The 24213-nt window shown below is 44.7% G+C and overlaps 1 protein-coding gene and 1 pseudogene across 1 annotated transcript in view; one reads left to right on the forward strand and one right to left on the reverse strand.

The window, feature by feature from the left end:
• PCSK2 (proprotein convertase subtilisin/kexin type 2) overlaps window positions 1-12626 on the forward strand; it is a 256990-nt gene extending 244364 nt beyond the window's left edge. Inside the window, exon 12 of the mRNA XM_001138346.7 lies at window positions 11923-12626. Coding sequence (XP_001138346.1) covers window positions 11923-12409 — 487 coding nt within the window. The 3' untranslated portion in view covers window positions 12410-12626. The remainder of the gene's footprint in view (window positions 1-11922) is intronic.
• Window positions 9438-9857, reverse strand: LOC129138205 (dynein light chain Tctex-type 3-like; annotated as a pseudogene).
• Window positions 12627-24213: the final 11587 nt, after the last annotated feature.

Consider the following 24213-nt stretch of genomic DNA (forward strand, 5'->3'; position numbering starts at 1 on the left):
TGACCTTGACCTTAATCAGCTCCCGTGCATACAGGTCCTACATTAGGCCGTATGTGAGAGCAGCCCTACTGTGAGCTCACAGTGCCATTACTGATGACAGGAGGTTGGGAAAGGTCAAGGGCATGCCAAATGTCATCCAGCTACTAAGCAGCCAAACTGGGATCTGAGCCCAGTCACTTTGACCCCTCACGGTGGGCTCTCAGGTATCTCAGTGACTCCCCCTGGAGAAGGTGAGGCTTGGGTAGGGGAGGGAGTTTCAGTAAACATTCCCCTGGGGATTCTGAAACACCCACCTAGTGGGTGCTCCCATCTCCCAAACCCCATCACTGGCATTCCAGAGGCCCTTTTCACTGGTCTACAATGCCAAGGTCTGCCGTGTCTTTTGGGAATGAACAAAGAGACAAGACTGGGAACCACTGTCCAAATGGGGGATTTAAGGCTAAACCCTACTCATCATAACTAACTTTACCCAAAGTCAACATGAAATGGGCGTTGACAACTGTTTGTTTCCCTTGTTAGAGTTCAGAATAATTTCTTGAGAAATTTGGAAGTGCAGTGACTTTCTGCAGTGGTGAAAATGTTCTGCACTGTCCAATACAATAGCTTGTGGCTATTGAGTGCTAGAAAGTGGATGACCGTGATTAAGAAACAAGAGTTTTCATTTTATTTCATTCTCATTAATTTAAATTTAAATAGCAACATGTGGCTGGTGGCTACCATCTTGGACAGCCATGTCTAAGGCACATCTGGTAGTTACATCTTAGCAGGAGGGATGCTGAATTGTGCAAACCGAATGGGAAGTGGAGATTTAATAACATAAACTCTATGAAGGGGTGTCAAGAAGATGAGACTGCAAGAAAGGCTTGCTGGTCCATTTTATAGCCTCATGCCTTCCCCCAGCACGACATCCAATTGCAGCATCCTAGAAGCCTAAAGGCGGCCTTGGGAGGGTGCTAGTAAGAACTGCTGCTAAGAACTTCTCTCGGAAAGTCACTGGGATAGCACTTTATTCCACTATCTCATTTAATCACAGGAGGTTGGCATCCCTAGTCTTAATTTAGGTGAGAAAACAGGATCAGACAAATAAAGCAAACGGCCTTAATTCCAATGTCCTTATCCATTCCACAAGGCCCTGGGGCCTGGTACCTCATTCCCTTATTGCAAAAGGAGAAAGACTTACGATGTCTGTGCCTTTACAGACACTCTGCAAGCAGGGAGTGGGGGCTGGAATGTCCCTCACAGGCAGTGCAACTGGCACGATATCTACACTTACTTGCATATAAGCAATATTTACAATTAACAAAAAGGCAGCACCGTTGCAGTATTTAGGGGAAGAGTTAGCTTGGAATGTACTGCGGCCCTCTTAGTCAAGCTACGTGTCAATACCAGGCTTTATTTTCTGAGATTGCACTGGACAAGCCGGACGGACTTCTAATGATCATCAAGCACCATATGATTATGAGAGAGGGCAGGAGGGGAGCACCACGGGAGAGAAGGAGAGAGAGGGAATGAAGGCGTATGCTGAGATGAACGGCAGTTTATCTCCCAGTTTCTGAATATGCTTAGCATTCCATCATAATCTGCATACATGTGGAATTTAAGGCCAGAGAGAACACTGGAAATAATGTTATCCAAGTCCCTGTAAGGAATCTGAGGTCCGGAGATGTGATCATCCCAACATCTCACAACTATCCAGGAACTTTATGCAAGATCAATGCAGTGTTTTCAATGAAGAGAAATGGGAAAGCACTATATTTCAGCACTAACTCAGTTGGGGCCTCCCAATGGACTGGGCCCTCGTCTGTCATATTCATGGTGTAACCCTAGTGCCTACAATAGTGCTGGGCATATAGTAGACAGGTGATAAATATTTTTTAAATGAATGAGGGAATGAAAATATTCAGCCAGCAGCAGCCGGACACAAGGGAAATGTCTGACTGCTGGCAATAGGACCGGCGGGCCAGCAAGGCAAATGTGGGAAGGAGGCTCTGCCTTGGTTGGAAGGGCTCTGCCTCCTCTCAGTGCCCTCCGGTCCCTCGTCCACCCCCACACCAGAACTTGTTCTCAGATGCAGATGAGTTAGGTCTAGGGCAAATACACTTGTTGAAGAATGCAGAGGCTCCACAGGGAGATTTGGAGAGCAGCCCCAGGGCTGGCTGTGCCGCTTGACAGAGGAGGCCCTTGTGACCACGAAGCACACTCGAGGAGCGGTGGGGTAGAGGAATCAACAGCCGTGGCAATCGCCACTCTCCATAATGTGCAGGGCTGCACAGAAACAGCTTCCAAGGTGGAGTGAGTGGTGATTGTCAGGTTTGTGGGTTTCCTTGGCATTAATCTTCCCAGAGATGGAGTCAATTTGAAAAGCAATTTTCTAAAGAGGCTTTATCAAGAGAGTCAGTGAAGGATGCTCAGCTACAATCAAAGGGGAAAATACACCTGGCTGTGACCAGCTGCACCAGCTGTGTGTAGAATGAGCAGAGCCAGCCCAGGCTGGCCCCATCAGCCAGCTGGGAGTGACCTGTCCAACACAGCTGCCCCCAGCCCCTCTGGGCACCCTGAGGGGACTGTTCACTGAGCTCCTTTAAGGCTGTGCCAAAATATGTGATCCAGCTCTGAAGTTTAAGTGAATTTGGAAATAAATGTTAAAACCTGGTATCAATGCCGGAAGCAGCATGGGAGTGAGAGGTCAGCGTGTGCTCGGCCCTGTGCCACCTGGGGGACTGTGGACCAGCACTCCCGAGCTGCAGAGGCTTCCTGCACAAGTTCATGCCCACCTGACTCTGCTACAGGGGGAGGAGAAAACCTCACCATGGCCACCTGCTGAGTGTTCTCATGTGACTGCCACAAAAGCAGGCATCTTGGGCACTTGAGAAAGAGTGGCTGTCATTGTTACTATTGTGATTATTCTATCAAAACAATCACAGCTTTATAACTTTTTCTCTTTTTTTGAGACAGAGTCTTGCTCTGTGGCCCAGGCTGGAGTGCAGTGGCACGATCTTGGCTCACTACAACCTCCACTGCCCAGGTTCAAGCAATTCTCCTGCCTCAGCCTCCTGAGTAGCTGGGACTACAGGCATCCACCACCAAACCCGGCTAATTTTTGTATTTTTAGTAGAGCTGGGGTTTCACCATGTTGGCCAGGCTGGTGTCGAGCTCCTGACCTCAGGTGATCCGCCTGCCTTGGCCTCCCAAAGTGTTGAGATTACAGGCATGAGCCACCACAGCTTCATAACTTTATCTTACAGTTGAAGATTCATAACACAAGAAGCATTCCCCAGGGCCTCCTGGGAAGCAACACCTATTTCTTGACACAAGGCAGTTTAAACACTTACTTGCAATGATACACAATAAAATAAAGATACAAGCCACCCCCACAACCCCAAGTTTGTCTTTTATAAGACTGGAACACTAGGATTTTGCATGTTATCTCTAATAGGTCAAAGAAGAACTCTTTTTTTTTTTTTTTTTTTGAGATCGAGTCTCACTGTGTCACCCAGGCTGGAGTGCAGTAGCGTGATCTCAGCTCACTGCAACCTCCGCCTCCCGCGTTCAAGCGATTCTCCTGCCTCAGCCTCCTGAGTAGCTGGGATTACAGGTACACACCACGATGCCTGACTAATTTTTGTGTTTTTAGTAGAGACGGGGTTTCTCCATGTTGGTCAGGCTGGTCTTGAACTCATGACCTCGTGATCCGACCCCTCAGCCTCGCAAAGTGCTGGGATTACAGGCGTGAGCCTCCGCGCCACACCTAAGAACTCTTAAACCTCCAGAAAGTATGCTTCATTTTCTGCAGCAAATGAGCTCCAGATCATGGCCTGGAAACTAACACCCCGTGACTATTTAAAATGTTTCTGCAGAGCCTCTTTTTGTTCCACCACCAACCTCCTCCTATTTAACCTTCTTATAAATTGATAATTCCTGAGCATATATCTCCTTTTTGCTTTAAAATAAGAATGTTTCATTCCTTTTCTTCTCATAAAAGCAATACATGGTCACTGTAAGAAAATCAGAAAATGCAAGTGAGCAAATAAAGAGAGAAACAAGAAACATCTGGAAAATACTGTTCCTAGGCTCTCCCAATGCCACGATGCCAGCCAAAAACCTGACCTGTGAGGGGAGAATGGTGTTCTTTCTCTACCAAGTTCGCTGCCTCTGGAATTCACAGCATGCTTTTAATTTAATTTCACAGTAACTTAATATTCTCAGAAGAGTCCAGCCACATGTCTCCTCTCTCAGCAGACCCAGCTCCTGTGCAGGAAGCAGTTCACATGGCAGGGCAGGATCGGGGAGTTTTTCTAGCTGGCAGTCTCTCCGTGGTGCTGAAAAAGCCAGACTCCTCAGCCAACGTGAAAAGAGTTGTTCTAGTGCTGGGATGATCTCTTATGATGGAAGGAGAGAAATACAGATTGGACCAAACCTGAGATGACCTTCAGGCACACCATGGCTAAGGGGGTTTCAGTAGATGGTGACAGTGCCTCTCGTTCAGGTCCCCTTCACTGGACTATGCACCACCCCAGCTACTGTGGGCATTGGCTGCTAACTGTGGTCTTCTGCCTGTGTCTCTGAAGAATCACCCTCAGGGGCTATGGAAACCTGGCTGAAATAAGAATACATAAAACCCATGCTCCTGCCTCCAAGCAGGACAACTGTGTGGTGGCGTTGATGCTCCAAAGCCAGCATGGCCTGTGACCCCCAGGCACACCCCAGTGTCCAAGGCTTCTAGGAAAATGTGTGATTCTTAACACAAGTTTGTGTGTTTGTCCCTACTCCCACCTGTCTTTCGGCTTTCCAAGGTGCATGGAATATGTCTTTCAGTCTCCCTCCATCTCTCCCTTGCACCCTCTATCACAAATGCACACCACTCACTCTCAAATAAGACCTTTAGCCTGGGCAATCGGTGGCCTGTGTTCTAGTTTCCCCTTCTCAGCCTCGCTGTCATTTTCCCTCCCTTAGTCTTAGTCGCTAAGGCCTTCCCCTTGAGCGTGGGGCTCCTGGGAGAAACAGATATGACAGCCACCATGGAAGATTCACACAGACAGGAACACACCGGCCCTTGTTGTTCTGCCAGTGAGGCTCCTTCTTGGGACTCAAATTCCAGGCTCCTCTGCCATGCCCTTAATGTCAAAGTGGTCCCCGGCCTACATCTATCTTTACAATAACTTCTTAAGGGCTTTTTAAAGAAAGCAAAAGAAGTGAGGGTGACTGAGCCCACAGATGGAATGAGGCCCATATTCTGTATCACCAACGATGACATGAATATAGTCAATAGTCCTCAGACACTGTGCAGAGGGATGTGGTAATCAGTTTCCAATTGCTCTTCTCCAGAGACAGATAACACCTGTTTTAGGTTGGGTTGCTCGGAAGCAGAGCCTGAGATTGAGTTTGAGTACATGTGCTTTATTGAGGGAGGGCTTTTCAGGGAGAACTGTAGGAGAGTGAGGGATTTGGGAGGGGCAGAAGTAGCCAAGAAAGGATGTGGAACCAGGTATGTGCATGTGGCCTGACCCACCGGGGGCTTTGGAGCATCAACGCCACCACACAGTTGTCCCGCTTGGGGGCAGGAGCATTGGTTTTACGTATTCTTATTTCAGCCAGGTTTCCATAGCTCCTGAGGGTGATTCTTCGGAGACACAAGCAGAAGACCACAGTTAGCAGCCAATGCCCACAGTAGCTGGGGTGGTGCACAGCCCAGAGAAGGGGATCTGAATGAGGCACTATCACTATCTACCAAAACACCCTTAGCTATGGTATGCCTGAAAGTCATCTCAGGTTTAGTCTAAACCATATTTCTCTCCTTCCATCATAAGAGGTCATCTCAGCACTAGAACAACTCTTTTCACGTAGTGAAGGACCTTATAGTTAATTCACAGAAACTTCATGTATGGTGGGCTGTGGTCTTATTTCTAGCAAAAGTGGCTATCTCATCTCTGATTCTTAGCCAATTGAAGAAATATTTTCAGTTTTCCACAAGGGAAGCAATGCCATTTTTCTGCCAGAGTTTCTACAAATTGACTTGTAAAGGGTCTGTCACTATGACTCCAGTCCACAAGGGTCCTGGGTGCAAATTGGGACAGAAAACAAATTTTCTTAGAATTCAGCTGGTGTTCTGAATTCCTAAGATAATAGTGACTACTGCACTTGACAAATGATTAGTGATGTTTTATAATATCTATAATGATTGCCACTCAGTTACAGTCTTTGGTTGTTGGCTTGTGAATTTCCTTCTTGAAACTTTTCAAGAAGCCCTAGACTACAGGAAAGAAAAGAGAGCTCAAATTCAACACAGAACTCAGAGCCAGGGTCTCTCTTCCTGTTATCATTCTCTGCTTCCTGCAACTGTGCTTCTCAAAGACTCCCAAAGCCCCTCTGGTTCAACTCTAGAAGGAAAGCCCGATTCTGGGCCTGGCTGCTTGTCTGCCTAGAAACCCTGTGATAGAATGTGTCATTTCCCTCATACCTTGAGGTTCTGGATGAATATTTCAGAGTCCTCCAGAGAGGTGGCCAGAAAACCTGCAAAACAAAGCTGCAGTTCCCCCAACTGCTTTTCCTAGAGCCTGTGAGCCAGGAAAAAACTGAATGCCCTTGAAACAGAAGGCCAAGAGACTCTCTGCCTGTTGTTGTTCTTATCAGATTCAAATTCAACATACATAAACAATTTAGACCCGCGCTGTCCAGTACAGACGCAACCAGCCACACGTGGTTATATAATAACATATTAGATTAGTTAAAATTGAATAAAATAAATTGAACATTCATTTCAGCACTCACATGATCTATGTTTCAATTGCTCATTAGCCACATGTAGCCAGTGGCTACCATACTAGAGATTATATATATAGAATATTTCCATCATCGTAGAGTGTCCTATTGGCCAGTGCTGGTCTAGACGTTTGTAAATATACTATGTATATGAGTATACATGTATATACACATATAGACACGTTATATATATGTGCATATATAATGTATGTGTAGGATAATTTATCTTGCCAGCAACTGTTCAGGGCAGGAATTAATAGCTCAGATCGTGCAAATACTTGCCCACAACTGGACTCGTACTCTGAGACTCTTTGTGCTACCCTACACAGCTGTCCACTGCTGGGCTAGAGCCCCATCTTTAGTTATTTATCACCTTACCTGTTTTGTTTCTGATCTTGTTCTGAATAAATAGCACCATCTTTGAGAAATCCAGGTTATGGCCCTCATTACCCCGACCTGCAAAGTTGGCTTAATGCCTGCTTTCCACCAAATGGATGGTTTCCCCAGATCCTGGGAACAGAAAGACCACCCCCACCATCATTGGATCCCCATAGCTGATGGACACTCCATACATGATTCAGCATCAGTATCCGGGGGTGGGAGAGGGGAATACAGCAGTACTCCATGAAACCGTTTAAGTCTATATTTGTAAAGTTCCTCCAGAGAGTATTAATGAACTGCACTGTATGTTTCAGCAAGCCCTCCCAGCTTCATGGTCTTGGTTCCTAGGGCAATGCAGAACCAAGGCTTGACTCCAACTGGGCACATGACCACTGTCTTTTTGTAAATGTGCTTTACAAGATGTGTGTTTAAAAATATTTTATTTATACTCCAAAATAAAAGCCATATTGAGGAAGGATATTTGCATAGGCAATGGGCCAGTACATGTGCCAAGCATTGTGCCTGGTATTTTATTTTATTTTATTTATTTATTTATTTATTTATTTTTCAGCACAGGAAGATAATATTTATTATATTTTAACTAGAAACAGAACAGATAGCAAGTTCACGAGGTATGAATTTTTTTTCTTAAATCAGGCTTAAACAACAATAATAAAAAACAAGTCTGCATATATATGTTGGTCACTATTATAATCTTCAAGGGCACAAAAGCCAGCAGCATAAAGAAACATGAATAATGACTGAGAAGTTTTGATGTGCCAAAAACAAAGATCACTGCGTTGAACTCCTTTATTTTGTTAATATTATTATTAAACATTTAACAGGTATTAATTATTGTTATTTGGCAAAATATCCAACATGCACATGGTATTCCTACAAGAATATTGCCTTAATATTGTTAATATTAACACTAAGTTTATTCCTCTCCAAAATTCAATGAGTTATGATTCCACTCTATATAAGTGTTAGTGTTAGTGGTAATATGCAAAACTGATTTTGTTTGCAGGGTTAAGTAGCAGATTGACTTCGCATTTGGTGGCCAGCTGTGTACCCTAATTTTTATCTATTTTCTTAATAAATTTAATTACATTTCATAAGCCGTGAGATAACCTGCTAATGATTGTATACTTTTAATCTATACTTTATTCCACTCTATTTGAACCCCACATAATAAGTCTTCAAAATTATTTACAGATGGTTGTAATTAAAGCAATGACAAAATTTACTACTTGTATAGATAAGACTGATAATAAGGCCTTTAACTAAGAGTTGCATATTTTATATGCACTTTTAACTTGCTAGGAGCAACTCTTAAAATTACATCTATCATTCTGTCAGAAAGCAGTTAAGTGCTTTTCATCTTGCTTACTTCTATATGTGTAACCAGACTCACTTTTTTCCTCCCGTGTAAACCAACTGGTTTTTTTCCTTCCCCAGATATTAATACTTGTCTTCCAACTGAACAATTGCTAAAAGGAACTTAGCATTTGCACAGCACATTGATAACTATAGTGCTTAGCAGAGACATATGCCCATAATAGGCATCTGATAAATGTTTGTTCCACATGGAATGAATTGTAAGGCAGCTGTTTGAGTCATATACTGTTCATCATATACTGCAACTAATTTTGTTTAACTAGGAAATTCAGTTTACCAGATTTAATTCACCCTCAAGTATAAATCCAAAAATTTTAAATTAAAAAAAATCAATTTACTAATCCTCAGAAAAAGTAAACAAGTTAATCATAGTTGTTACTATGCTATTAGTTGATAGAAAATTTTTAAAAATTACTTTCCACTAAATATTATGTACAACTAAGTGAGGGGAAGAAAGTTTTAAAAAATGAAAAGATATTAGCTAATTCTCATCATTTTCTCCACATTTATCCTTGCAGCTTATTTGTTCATATATTTATTCCTGTTAACTTCTCTAGCTGAAAGAGAATTTTATTATCTGAATGGAGTTCCCCATCACCTTACGTACAAAATATTAGTGAAAAGCTAGTGTAAATGTAAGATTGTATTTTCATGTCATGCCATATTTCTGCATTTATTTTTTGCTAGCATTAAATTTTTCGTATTTAAATGATGCTGTATAGAATATGAGATAATCTGCCAATTGCTATGATATTGCTTGCTTACAATATTCAGTTTTTGTTGATAGCTTTAAAGTATATTGCACACTTGTCATCTAGCACACTAATAAATAATTATTTTTGAAAGGATACACTGACAAATTCTTAAGTTAATGGCTTTAACCCAACATTTTTAGTCAGTTAAAGAACAGCAATGGCAAAAACATTGACAATACAGTTCATGGTCCAGTTCTCCCATCTTACGGTACAGGTTCCATCAGATGTGGTATCCCAAAAACAGGAGCTGCTGTGCGAAAGCCATATGCGCTCTTCTGGACCACTGCACAGTTCACAATACATTTATAAGCTTTTCCCAACTTAAGCAGATGTGTTAACGATTATTCCACTATGCTTGCGGTCCACTGGTCGATGTTGTTGTAATTATAATCTTCACCACCTAAAACCCCATCTGCACACTCTGACAATATTGTGGGCTTCCTCAGCATTGAGGCCAACCTCGTCGCAGTGGCGATGGTACTCCTCCATGGTAGCGCCTGTTCTCCCTGGGGGCGGAGCGACGCCTGTGCCTGGTATTTCATACATGGTCTTATTTAACCACACAAGAATCATACGGCCGGGCGCGGCGGCTCACGCCTGTAATCTCAGCACTTTGGGAGGCCGAGGCAGGCGGATCACAAGGTCAGGAGATCGAGACCATCATGGCTAACACGGTGAAACTCCGTCTCTACTAAAAATATAAAAAATTACCTGGGCACAGTGGAGGGCGCCTGTAGTCCCAGCTACTCGAGAGGCTGAGGCAGGAATGGCGTGAACCCGGGAGGCGGAGCTTGCAGTGAGCCGAGATGGCGCCACTGCACTCCAGCCTGGGCGACAGAGCAAGACTCCGTCTCAAAAAAAAAAAAAAAAAAAAGAACCATCCACAATGACAGTGAAACTTCGAGTACTTAAATAACCTGCCCAAGCTCTCATGAGCAGTAAACATAGAAGCAGAATTCTAATCCAAATGGGTTTATTCTCAAAGTCTGGAGTCTTTCTGTTACACCACGCAATCCTCAAATGCGGTTTCCTTTTTTCCTTCTTTCTAGTGCAAGAATCTTTGAGCTTCTCCCACTCCAAGAAGGCCATCTCCAGAAAGGAGATTGCCTGTAAGGACAGCCTAGAGAGTACTTGGGCTTAACCTCGCTCCAACTCTCGCCAAAGAGTTCCCCAAAGTCTCCTGATCATTCATTGGACTGCCTTTCACTGGAATTAATTTACCCATTTTCAGCTTTTCTTTTTTTTTTTTTTTTTTTTTTTGAGGCAGAGTCTCGCTCTGTCACCCAGGCTGGAGTGCAGTGGCGCGATCTCGGCTCACTGCAAGCTCCGCCTCCCGGGTTCAAGCCATTTTCCCGCCTCAGCCTCCCAAGTAGCTGGGACTACAGGCGCCCACCACCAAGCCCGGCTAATTTTTCGTATTTTTAGTAGAGACAGGGTTTCACCATGTTAGCCATGATGGTCTCGATCTCCTGATCTCATGATCCGCCCGCCTCGGCCTCCCAAAGTGCTGGGATTACAGGCGTGAGCCACTGCGCCCGGCCCAGCTTTTCTTAATGGTAGTAATGGCAGTCATATTAGCAACAGCTTCTATTTATCAAAGTACTTAGCACTTTGAAAGAAAGGCATTATGAGTTCCTGCCTCAGTCTGGGTTGTCCCAAAAGTCCAACCTGAGACAAGACTTGGGTGCTGACAGTTTTTTGAGAAATGATCCCAGGTAACACAAGTGAGGAATTGGAGATGTAAAATAAGGAAGGGGAGAAAAGCCAATGAAGAGTGCATTAATGAGCGAGTTGCCACCGTGGGCAGCTGAGCTCAGTCCCACTAGGGACGCTGAGTTGTCACGCTGAGGAATAGAGAAACCGGGGTAAAAACCTGTCAGTCACTGGGAGAGAGTTACCCCTCAAAGGTTAAATCCCTGCCACCTTTGGGCCGCCCTGCACGCAGGCTGTGCAGGCTTCCACGGAGGTGGGAGGAAGCCCAGGGGGAACACAGGGAGATTCTCGTGCCTCGGGTGGGAAGCAGTGGAGGCGCAAGGGAGCTTCAGCTGCAGGTGAACTCAGAAGGGACTTAGGAGACTCAGGAGGGACATCACAGCATCTACTACATTCTCCTTCCACACAGAAGGTTCCAAGCATAAGTAACTTGCTCACAGCCGGGCGTGGTGGCTCACACCTGTAATCCCAGCACTTTGGGAGGCCAAGGCAGCTGGATCACTTGAGGCCAGGAGTTCAAGACCAGCCTGGCCAACATGGTGAAACTCTGTCTCTACTAAAAATACAAAAAATTAGCCAAGCGTGGTGGCACATGCCTGTAACCCTGGCTACTGGGGAGGCTGAGGCATGAGAATCACTTGAACCCAGGAGCTGAAGGTTGCAGTGAGCTGAGATCACACCACTGCACTCCAGCCTGGGCAACAGAGTGGGACCCTGTCTCAAAAGACAAAAAAAAAAAAAAAAAAAGAGATAAGTAACTTACTCAGGCTCACACAGCCAGTGTGGGAACTAAACCCAGGTCTGTCTGATCAACCCCAAAGCCCTTGCCCTTTCTGCTACCTGAAGCTGCCCTCAAAATCCCTTGTAAGGTGCACCCACCACTGCTTATCCTATCTCCTCTTCACTCTGCCCTCAGGAAAATACCATCCACTGGCAAGTTGGTGCTGACACTCACAACCGACGCCTGTGAGGGGAAGGAAAATTTTGTCCGCTACCTGGAGCATGTCCAGGCTGTCATCACGGTCAACGCAACCAGAAGAGGAGACCTGAACATCAACATGACTTCCCCTATGGGCACCAAGTCCATTTTGCTGAGCCGGCGTCCAAGGGATGACGACTCCAAGGTGGGCTTTGACAAGTGGCCTTTCATGACCACTCACACGTGGGGGGAAGACGCCCGAGGCACCTGGACCCTGGAGCTGGGATTTGTCGGCAGCGCCCCGCAGAAGGGGGTGCTGAAGGAGTGGACCCTGATGCTGCATGGCACTCAGAGCGCCCCATACATCGACCAGGTGGTGCGGGATTACCAGTCCAAGCTGGCCATGTCCAAGAAAGAGGAGCTGGAGGAAGAGCTGGACGAAGCCGTGGAGAGAAGCCTGAAAAGCATCCTTAACAAGAACTAGCGCTACACATCCGCCTTTCCCACCGCCCTCCCTCCCCAGCTCCGCCTCTGTCCTCGCTCCGCGTTTCAGGCAGGCACCTAGCAATTCCATCACCCGTACAGGCAATTCCGTCTTCTTAATCTGAAGCTTCACTCACTGTCAATGATTATTTTCATTACAATGGAAACAATCTTTTTTACTCTATGCCCCAAATACAGCGTTCCCAACAACATCCATGTCCTATGTGTGACTCTAAATTCTTTATTTCTGTCATTCAAATGGGTGATATCCTGAAAAAAAAAAAAAAAAACTGGGACAGCTTTCCCCTCATTTTTTTTTTGTTTCTGAGAAGAGAAAAGAACGTATTTTAAAAGCCACATAGAGTGACTCCAAGAACAATTGTCCATGGTCTCAAACAAGGGGCTGTTACATAACAAGAAAATCAAAGCTGAGGACAGGGGGTGAGCGCCACATCTCTGAAAGCACAGGAGACACTGTGCTATAAATCCTTTGGGGAGCGATGTTTTGAATTTAGTGAGATTTACCAGGGATGTAGATTAAGGTGGTGTGATTCAAAAGATGCCATTCATAGAGAGCCCTAGTTACTGCATGGGGAAAGAGATCCAGGAAGCATGAGTGCTGGATATTTTACTACCAATGCCAAGATAATTCACTCTACTCAGCCGGCGTGGCAAATATAAAACTTACAGAGCGCGGCTGTGCTCTCACCAGCTGCTGCTCTGAGTTATGTTAAAATCCGCTAGAGCAGCCCAAATTTTTCTCAGTTTGTATAGAGTTCATCCCAGCCCCAATTTTCTGGGGCTCCTCACATAGCTACCCAAAAAAGAAAAAAAATTAAGACAAGCCTGGCAACACACCTGGTGAAGAGTAGTTTACTAGCTTTTCAAACAAGAATGTCCCTTTTCCTAAGTCACTTTGAGGTTTCTCAATCTGATCTGAGTGAGAGGCGACAGGAGTATTTTTTTTTTTTTTTACAGCTTTACACACACAAATGTGGGCTTTGATTTCCAAGTAATATAATGGAAGAGAAATCTCATACTCCCCCACAGTTTGATGTCATTAATGTGTTGGGAAAAAGGCCTCTGTCCCGGAAGAGTCATGGGAGGTGAAAGGGGCACGTTTGAAGATGCGAGCGCTATCTTCACATAGTTCTCCAGTTGTATGGAGCCTCTTCTGCCAAGAGAGGGCCATGCAATTCATCCCAGAGGAACCTGAGGCCTGAAGGAGGTGAGAGAAGACCTCTGTGAGAAAGCACACAGTCACCTTCTCGGCAACTAAGCAGTCCCTGAGACCATTTAACATGCAACCCGAAGGTTACGGTCAATCCCAAAAGTCACCACTCCATTCCCAACTAGACATTACCAAAGTGACCTACCCAGAGATTGCTTCTCATCCCCAGTCCCAATGCACATCCATTCCCAAGAAATGCTTTGTCTTCAGCCTCTCCAGGCACCATCTCCCTTCCTGTGGGAGCACAGAGCTTAGCCTGGAGCACCTTTCCTTCAAGCCAGCAACACAGAGCACTAGGTTCAATTCCCTGAAGGTGGCCACTTTAAGAGAGAAATCTGAAAACCCCATTTGCTTTCTTTTCTCCCATATTGGCATGGATTTCTGTCTTCTCTAACACCTTGTGACCTTCTCTATATCATGCTTTAAAGTGTAATAATATGATTTTTTAAAAGAAATTTATTACTTGTTGCAAAGGTCTTTTTAAACCAGTTTAGATTTCAAGAAAAAATAAATGGAAATCATCGAAAATTCATTTCACATTAATGGTCTAAAAATAAACCAAAGGACATTATGTGTGCATGTGTGTATAAGTGCACACAGAAATATATATACATATGTAGACTATATACATGTGTGTATATATGTGTATATATACATACACTTGTATAAATGTATATACACATATACCTATAATGTGTGTATGTGTATTTATTGAAGAAACAGATACCATACTCATTTCTAAAAGAATATTCAGAGAATATCAAGATGATTCTGGCTGAAAAAGGCCAGTGGAAATTCAGGTGAAAATGTTCATCAATTCCCATTGCATCACCTCTGTAATTTTTCAGCTCTCTGTATAAACATTAAATGTCTTATATAGCAGCAAAAATATAAAATAGTTGTCCATATTTTCACAGGTGTGGTGTAATTTATAAAATTAGAAAGCAACTTATCAGCTACTTAAGAGAAATGGCAAGTTTTGATATGAGTATACAATATATAAAAATATATATAGTGCTATATATAAAAATATTTGGTCTCTATTTCATTTTTTGCATCAGTATTAATACTAAAATATGTCTCACTAGTGATGTTTTTATGATATCCCTGATCCTAACTGAAGAGACAGTTATTTATAGTCATTTATTTTAAAAAATGAAAATAAGTGAATAATGATTAATTAGGTTAACATTGTTGCTCCCTATGACAAAATTTTATAAGCAAATTTCAAAAGACATGTTGTAAATTAGGAGGCTCAACAATAAAACATTACGCTCCAGAAATTATGTGAGATGTGCTATATCGTACATGAAAATACTTTCATCCATTCTAGGAACGGATAATTTAAAAATTGCCAAAGAGAGATCTAAAGAGCCTGCTTTACTAAGTATGCATAAAAGACTTATAATTAACATATAAATCATACACAAATTATTATCTACAGCAGTATTTTTCAAACTCTAGTTACATCCATTAGTGGGTTGTAAAATCAATTTAGGAAGTCAGTTTTTAATAAAATAGAGTAATTTAGAATACAGTAGGAGAGAAGAAAATCACAGGATAGGATAGGATAGAATAGAATAGAATAGAATAGAATAGAATAGAACAATCATGCATAATAAGGATAAGTATTGTTTCCTGAAATATTTGTTTCAGATGTGTGTGTGCACACGTGTGTGTGTCTGAGTGTGTGTACTGGATCACAATGTAAAATACATTTTTCATTGTGAGTGATGGTCAAAAATCTTTTAGAAACACTATTCTAAAATATATTAATCAGGCTAGACTAAGTTATGCTATAGTAACAGACAATCTCAAAATCTCAGTGGTTTAATACAACAAAGGTTTATTTATCATCCACACAAATTCCAGTGAAGGTTCAGGTGACTCCCCAAAGCCACAGACCTCCATGCAGTGACTCAGGATCCAGGCTGCTTCACCGTATGGTTTGTAATCATAGCACAAGGCTGCTACAATCACCATGCAGAAGAGAATCCAAGGAGGACATTCATCCACTCTTCTATGTTTAGCCTGAAGGAGACACATGCATCGCTTCTGCCCGTTGCCCACTGGCCAGTATTGGGCAATAGCCCTGGCTAAATGCAAAGCAACTGGGAAATCCGTGACAACTAAGGGAATATTTGGTGAGCATTAGAGTCTCCACTACAGAGAGTGCTTGACATTCCCTTAAAACATGTTCTTAAGAACCGATTTAACATGGCAATCACTCTTCATGGATGGTACCATGAACATTATTACAAACTGGCTGTACCTTACCCCATAGACCACAGACTACTCTAGAAAAAGACCTTAATAATTATTCATAAAATATTAATATACTATATTTACCAAAGTTAATTATAAAAACAATTTATAATTCTGTCCTCTGATATAACACTTAAACTCAATTATTAAAATCTTAGCTGGGCATGGTGGCATGTGCCTGTAGTATCAGCTACTCAGGAGGCTGAGGTGGGAGGAAAGCTTCAGCTCAGGAGGTGGAAGCTGCAGTGAGCCGTGATCACACCACTGCACTCCAACCTAGGTGAAGAGCAAGACACTGTCCCAAAAATAAATAAATATAAACAGAGTCTGTTACTAAAAATAGATATTGGCGGATATAAGGTTCAAGGTTTGATCTTGTGATCCTGAGACACTCCTTTTTAATACTTAGGTTTAAAGATGGATTTCCAAAAGATTAAGTTTAAAAAATGATTTTTAAAAATTCCGATAGAGTTACTACTCTATGTCTTCATTCCTATCACTTATAAGTGAATGCATGGTCTTCATGTGATCAGCGCATTTGCTTGGAGTGATTATATGAAAACCACACAGTGTAAGACCTTCAGGACACATAAGTATTTTATAGTTAACAGAAAGAAGTGCTGAATTAGGGGAAATGGCAATCTCACAGCTAAAGGGTTTAGATGCAAATAGTCTAATTTGGTAGAAATTTCTAAAAAGCAAAATGCAAAGATAAAGGACAGTGGTTGTGGAAGAGAGTTAGGGGATCCTTAAAACTCTGGAATTGTGAAATGCCAGAGACAGAATGTCTCCTAGGCTAATGTAGGTGGTTCAGTTGTGGCCAGCAGGGTGGTTCTTTGTCTCTAAAGAATAAGTCAAGAGAAAGGGTGGGAGGATGGAGGGCACTCAGCACATGGGAGCTTAGAATAAACGAGAGTCAGGGTGACCAAAGCTGGAAGACAGTGTCTGGCAGCATTCAGGGTAGGGAAACATGAAGCCTGACATAAGGGAGAATTCCGGTCTCTGAAGAGCTGAATTCTATCGAGGGATACAGGCCAATACATTGGCAAAGCCACCCCCAGAGAGAGTGCATTAAAACACCACCACTTGCCAATGGTCCCATTGCATGCTCACCCACAGCCTCCTCATGCCTTATGCAGCTTCCCAAGAATATTAACACCGGTATAAAAGATCCAAGCAGCTAGATCTGCAGAAAACAACACCCTCTCTTTGAATTGTAAACTAATCAGCTAGTACTTGAGTTTTTCCATTAGTCTCTTGTGCATTTAGTTGAACCCTTTCCTTGGCTTCAAAAAACCCTGATCAAATTTGGTTTAAGATGTATAAGGGACCTGGAATCAAAGTCTGAGAACCTGGGGTAAATTCTCCAAGCCAAGGTCCTGGCTCCATGTTTCTCTTAGAACTGAGAAGAGACTCACGTTTGTGAACCTGGGAATAGAATGATCTCAGGTGAGGGATGCACTCAGCCTAAAAAGATGAAGATTCTGTGTGGCTAAATGTTTAATGCTCATTCATACATGATTTGCAGTGGGATGGGATGGGAAGGCAACTAGAAATCTCAGCTCACAGAGTTTCAGGTGCCAGAAGAGCCAAATGAGGCTGGTAATTCCTTAGGCCTAACGTCACTGTTACTGATTTCCAACCAGGAGGCTTTGGGCCAACCTGCCCTCCCCATCCCAAGATGGGGTGTGCCACCTCACAACACCCTCAAAGATGTCCCTCTGAATCCGAGAGGATATCCCATGAGCTACTCAAACTGGATGGAGGGAAGAAGCTAAAATTTATCTTTTTCTTTTCTGGCACCATGACCCAGGACCACTGATGGGCCACAGGTGACAGGCAAGCTCCTGGTCACAAGGATGCAAGCATGAGGGTAAAGGGGCAGGTACAGCTGGTGAGGGCATCAGCCCAGTGGAGTCATTGACCAGGAGTGTATCTTCTGATAAAATAAGTTTCAACTCAAAAACTCTGTTTGAATACAACATAAGTCAGTGTGGCTTTTTATGTTGTTTGCTTGCTTTTATCCATGCCTGAGAAAATGGAGTCAGGTATTGTACCAATCAAGATACCAATCATCAATGTGCCAAATGCCATGTGAGTTTTGGGGTGACTTCATTCACCAGCAGTGTCCTAACCACAAATCTATGTTAGAAAAATTTTAGGATAAACTTGATAGTAATGGCTGCTTGAAGATTTAGTTTGTTTGTTTTTCGGGGTTTTTTTTCATTTAGGTTGTGTTTGTTCGTTTGTTTGTTTGTTTTTGAGACAAAGTCTTGTTCTGTTGCCCAGGCTGGAGTGTAGCGGCATGATCTCAGGCTCACTGCAACCTCCGCCTCCCAGGTTCAAGCGACTCTCCTGCCTCGACCTCCCCTGGTATTACAGGCATGTGTGACCATGCCTGGCTAATTTTTAAAATATTTTTAGTAGAGATGGGGTTTCACCATGTTGGCCAGGCTGGTGTCGAACTCCTGACCTCAGATGATCCACCTGCCTCAGCCTCCCAAAGTGCTGGGACTACAGGAGTAAGCCACCATGCCCGGCCAGATCTTTCTTATAATGTAAGCTTCAAGTCGAGGAGAGAACGAAATGGAATTTCCCAACATGAAGGTGGAAGGAAGAGACAGGTTCCAATGCCAGGTTTAGAAGTGTCTTCTGAGATGTTAACTGAATTTTGCGGCAGACTGTTGGTGCATCCTCTGTATCAGGGAGTCTGCAAACTATAGCCAAACCCAGTACGCGGTCTGCTTTTGTAAATACAGTTTTGTTGGAGACAACTGTGCTTGTTTGTTGTTGTATTGTCTATGGCTGATTTCATGCTACCACAAGAGAGCTGAGTAGTTACAGCAGAGGCTGTGTGGCCTACAATCTGGCCCTTTACAGAAAAGGTTTGCCAACCTCTGCCCTATATCTCCTTGGCCCACCTAAAGGTTATCTGTAGACAGTTTCCATGCATGCCAAAGGCCATTCTATCTCTCTGCCCAGCTGCAGAAAAGCCCCAGACCTCATGTGGAGCAGGCCACAGGTGATAGGGCATCAGTGCCCTAGGGCCACCCTCTCCTGAGGAGAAATGGGATGGAGAGCTGGTAGACGGAGAGCTCAGCTTCCTCACCTCCTGCTTGGGACAATTTGAAGATGTTCCACCCGCTCTCTTGAAGGGTCCCCAGTGGGATGGAGCCCCAGCTGCTCACAGTGGTGGCCACCTCATTAATGCCCCCTGCGTGGACACATCCATTCCCCATCTCATGCCTCCTCTTTCTCCAGTCAGGAGACAGAAACCGTACCAGTGGTTTTAACAGAGAGAATTTAATACAAAGTACCATACAATTAGTATAATGAATTGTTACCTAGTTAATTCAAAAAGCAAAAGAAAACACAAGAATCACATGGACCAAAAAGTCCAACATTTGTGGGAGTGGGGGGCTCACACAATGAAGATGCCCTCCTGGCTCGGGCAGGATCCTAAGGCATCTGTGGCACCCCAGCCTGCCTTACCCACCCACAGTGCCCGGAGGTGGAGCACAAGTGCACGTGTTAGGACCTAAAAGATGGGGAGTTAAGACCTGGCAGAGTGAAGCCAGAGGAAGCTCAGGTGGAGGTCTGTAGTGGTCCCGATGTGCAAATCAGTCATCTGACTTGGGTACAGGTGCATGAGGCCAAAAGATTAGAGAAACCACCCAGCAGCTGGTTCATGCCAAGATTTCCCTCAGGACCACTGGCACTCTCTCACGGAAACCCATGCAGATTTTTTCTTGTAAAACCAACGCTTACAGTCCTTAGGGAGAAGCCCAGCGGGTGGTATGGGGCTGGTTATGGAATACAAGTGCCTAGTGGGCCACTTCTTGTCAGCAGACCTTCAAGAAGCAGCTAGCTACCACCTAAGAGGAGAGGTTGGAATTAATACAACTTGGAAGTCTCAGAGGTGGGAGTGTGCTGGGACCCAGACCAAGGAGGGGCATCAGCAGGCTAGTGCAGGTATCTCTGCAGAGACTGCGATGAGGCTGGTCCTGCAAATGCTGGGAAAATGGAGAACTGGACTCAGCTGCTGCTACAGGAAGGAACTGCCACTGCCAGGGTGAAGAAGCTGTCTCAGTCCATTTGGGCTGCTGTAACAGAATGTCATAGACTGGGGACCTTATAAACAACACAAATTTATTTCTCACTCTTCTGGAGGCTGGGGGATCCAAGATCAAGGTGCCAGCAAATTCAGTGTCTGGCAAAGGCCCACTTCCTGGTTCATAGATGGCACCTCCTCACTCCAAACTCACATGCTAGAAGGGATGAGGGGGTCTCTAAGGTCTCTTTCATAAGGGCACTAATCTGGTTCATGAGGGCTCTGCCCTATGACCTAATCACCTCCCAAAGGCCCCACTTCCTAATACCTTCACCTTGGGGTAAGGCCTTCAACATATGAATTTGCAAGGGACATAAACATTCAGACCACAGAAGGATTGCTGGGGTGGTGTGGACAAGAGCAGAAAGCAAACAAAAGCCAGCGAGTGCCTTCTCCCTCCTCCAGACTTTCAGTCTTCCCCCAGCTCCCCTCTAACAGCACCTCCCAGGGAGCAGCTGGCTAAGCAGGACCTGGCTGCAGAGTCCCAGCCCCAGCATCACTGGGTAGAGAGGGGCAGGTTTGAAGCAAGAGACAGGAGCTTACTATCCTTCCTGCAACACCACCCTAACAAACCGCCTGCACCCAAGACCTTTCTCCGGGTCTGCTTTGGGGGCAACCCAACTTCATCCAAACCTCCTTATCTGTTGATACCTAACCTTATTACTTAGCAGTTATCTTTGGGGTTACAAGCAAAGAAAACCAACTCTAACTAGCGGAAACAAGTAAGCAGTATGTCAAAAACATGTGGTGTAGCCCTCAGGCCTGAAGAACCAGCCAACACCATCCTAGAAAAAAGACAGTGATTGGAGCAAGGCTGGGGACCCGGAAACACAGCAAGGATTGGCAGGCAACCTTGCCGGGGTCTCAGGCGGCAAGTGCCAGCACCTGCAGCCTGCGCTATACTGGACTCAGATTTCTAATTTCATTGAGGGTGAATCTGATTGGGCTGGTCCGGGTCACTGGCCCACCCTGAGGCCAGAGGAAGGCAGAATATCTTGATACATTAGGGTTGTATCCAGTGTGGGAGGAGCGGCTACTCAATACAAAATCAGGGCTGTCACCTGAGGGACGGGAGGTAGGAGTGGCAGATGTTAGTCTGCTGTCTCAGGTTGGGTCCTCCAGAAGGCAACCCTGAGACAAGGAGTGAAGGGCAAGTCATTTATGTGAAAGGAAGCATCTATATCTTGAGAAGGAAAGTGAGACAGGAAAAGGAGGAGGCCAATGCTGGAGGCACTGATCAGTGCATTTCTTCACAGGCATCTGAGGCTCAAACCCACTGGGGAGCTCCAAGAGACTATGTAGAATATGCCTAAAAGTTACCCTAACAGCAGAGTGAGAGGGCTGGGGAAGAGACCTGCTCCTCCAGGTCCCATCCACCCTTGATTGAGGGCTGCTCCCGGGAGCATGAACTCCCCAGGACAACCAATCTGCCCAGGTATGGACCAAGCATGTGCCTGTGGCCACAGGAAACTCTAAGGCAGAGTCGCACACGCCTGCCGCGAGAAGCTGGAGTGCGGTCATGAACCAGAACAGGGAGACTTGGGGGATCTGGCGAGACACCCTGGGTGGCTGATACAACAGCAGTGACGGGTCACTGACTCAAGTGCTGGGAAGATGAGTGGGGCAGGGGCTACCACACAGCTGCTGTATGGAGCAGGCACTCTGGGAGAGTCTTGCTCCCAACAGACCCAAAGCTGCCTCAGGGAAGAGGAGACCAAGGCCCTGCATGGATGCTGTCGGGACCCTGCATAGATGCTGTCGGGACCCTGCATGGATGCTGTCGGGAGGCCTGCTCTGACTCCATGTTACTAACAAGAAACTCTTTATGAAACCAAAGATTTCGTGCGTGTTTCAGGACCCTGGGGAGAGAGAAAGCCCAGAAATGAACCCATTCTGCAGCTCTACAGAAGAAAACAGAACTAGATTGGGACAGTAGAGTGTCAAGAAAATGAGCAAGTGAGTCAAATCCCTGGGACCCTTGCACAGTCAGAGCCCGACTAGGCTCTAAAGCGTGCACTGCAGCCAGCCCTGCATTTCACAGTATGGGCTCAACCTTCAGGCTGAGGTGCACCTGCCAGGAAATGGTGCTTACCTGGTCCCTGCCTCCCACCCTCACCTCACCTCCTTCCATTGACCCCCTGCAGTCCCCTTTATGTCTCCTTGAACAGGCCGAGTTCACTCCTGCCCCAGGGCCTTTACACTTGCAGCTCTCTCTGCCTGAAATGCTCTACCCTCAGCTCTGTATGTTATACCCCGTGTTGTCATTCAGGTCCCACATCACCCCTTCACAGGGTCTTCCCTTACCACCCAATCCAAACTAGACCCCCAGTCATTCTGGCAGGTCACGCTAGTTGAGTCCCTTCATGGTAGAGTCTCTGACTTTCTCTTCGCTACCCGCGTGCATGGCGTTTCCTTCCTCCCCCACTAGAACATCACATCTGTGAGAGCAGGACCACGTCCCACTGTTCCTTGCTGTCTCCCAGTGACCAGGACCATGCCTGGCACAGAACAGATCCCAATCCATTTTTCTTGACTGATTGAATATAATATAAAAATGACCTTTCTTTCTAAAGCAATACCCCCTGCCTTTTAAAATAATATAAACTGAACACATAGTTCAGAAAATAAAAAGACCCAAGGAGGAAAAGAAAGGCTTTGCAGTGGCTGTTGAAGCTGAAGATAATAGACACACAGGCCCAAAGCCTAGTACATCCTGGGCTCCAGCTAATGGTTTCTATCATTCTCCCTTAAGCTTTTAAGTTATAAATATTTCAAAACTCAGTGGAATGGGTTCCCCATTCATCTTTTAGAAAAAACAACAAAAGCCTAATTCTTTCTTGAAATCCAAACCTCAAATGAATTTGGAACAAGATTGTTTCAAGCTCTAAATAGAAAGGAAAGGTGACTCCATTTAGTATTATATTATTTGTAACCAAGAAATAACAGAATGTAATTTGTGACTCTGTCAATTTCCTCTAATTATGTGTAGTTGTCTCACCAGATGCTTTTTGTAGGCCGATACTATAACCCATTTAAACACATTTACTCAGCTCCCTTAATGTACTTTGGAGAAGCTACACAGGGAAGGAGACTTTTTTTAATTGGCATAACTTATTTTTGGACTGTGAGTACAAAGATAGATACTGGAGGGCAACATAGACATTTGTGTAAAGATTCTGGTTTTGAGTAATTTCTGTGTTTTAGGATGTGACACAGTAAGCACCTGTGTGCATGTGTGTGTGCACACGCAAGATCATGCACACTCACATGGCCACTGCTATATTATGGTAATTGAGAGCATTGATAAGTCTGAAAAATCGCCCCTTAATGGCACAGCACACTGTCAGGCACATAGTACATGTTCAATAAATGCTTGCTGGACTAATTAACTCACTTCTAAACAAGGAACTTACACAGTGACACTTCACTTTGCTTCTTGAAACCTGACCTAGGTTGCAATCTCTGAGTGAGAAAATTTTAAGTATCTCATACTAAGTACATTTGGTACACATATGGTGGCAGATGACACTGGTGCACTGCCTATGACCCCTTGACCCTTAGTACTTCCTTGTATTTCCAGGCCTGACTTCCAAATGCCAGCACCTAGACATCTTTGCCTGAGAGCTTTCTTGGCCCCCAGAGAGCACACCTCCCACTGACTGCCAGGAGCTGGGGGATTAATACCCCAGCTCCCTCACCCCTCAGGGAGGCTGACTCTGAGGCACGTGATCTATGCTGTCTGCCAGAGCTCCTCAGTGGCCCCTGGTGTGAGCTGATTTGGTGGTAACGTCCTCCTTATTGGTTCCCTTCTCTTCCCTGCCTTCTCCACTCTCCTACTTGTGCATCCTAAATTCATCTTCCAATGAAACTTCGCATTCTCTGCTTTGGGATCAGCTTCTGGGGGAATCCACATTAAGAGAGATGCCTTTAATAATTTCATCTCTAGCAAAACACTCATCCACATAAGCACACACTTGTGCTTGAAATGGAATGAAGATGAGCCGATGTCATCAACCAGCATGTTTCTGTGTGAAATCCAGATGCTATCTGAGTCTCTAATGAGACTTATGAACCAGGATGAAGAGCATGTCTCTTTCCTAAATGAGGATGGTATGGTGGCCATTTAACAGAGCATCCCTGTCCTCATGAAGCTGACCCACCTACATTCCCAAGGTCCCTATTAATTAGACAAAGGATG

This window comes from Pan troglodytes, chromosome 21 (genome assembly GCF_028858775.2).
Source record: "Pan troglodytes isolate AG18354 chromosome 21, NHGRI_mPanTro3-v2.0_pri, whole genome shotgun sequence".
NCBI lineage: Eukaryota > Metazoa > Chordata > Mammalia > Primates > Hominidae > Pan > Pan troglodytes.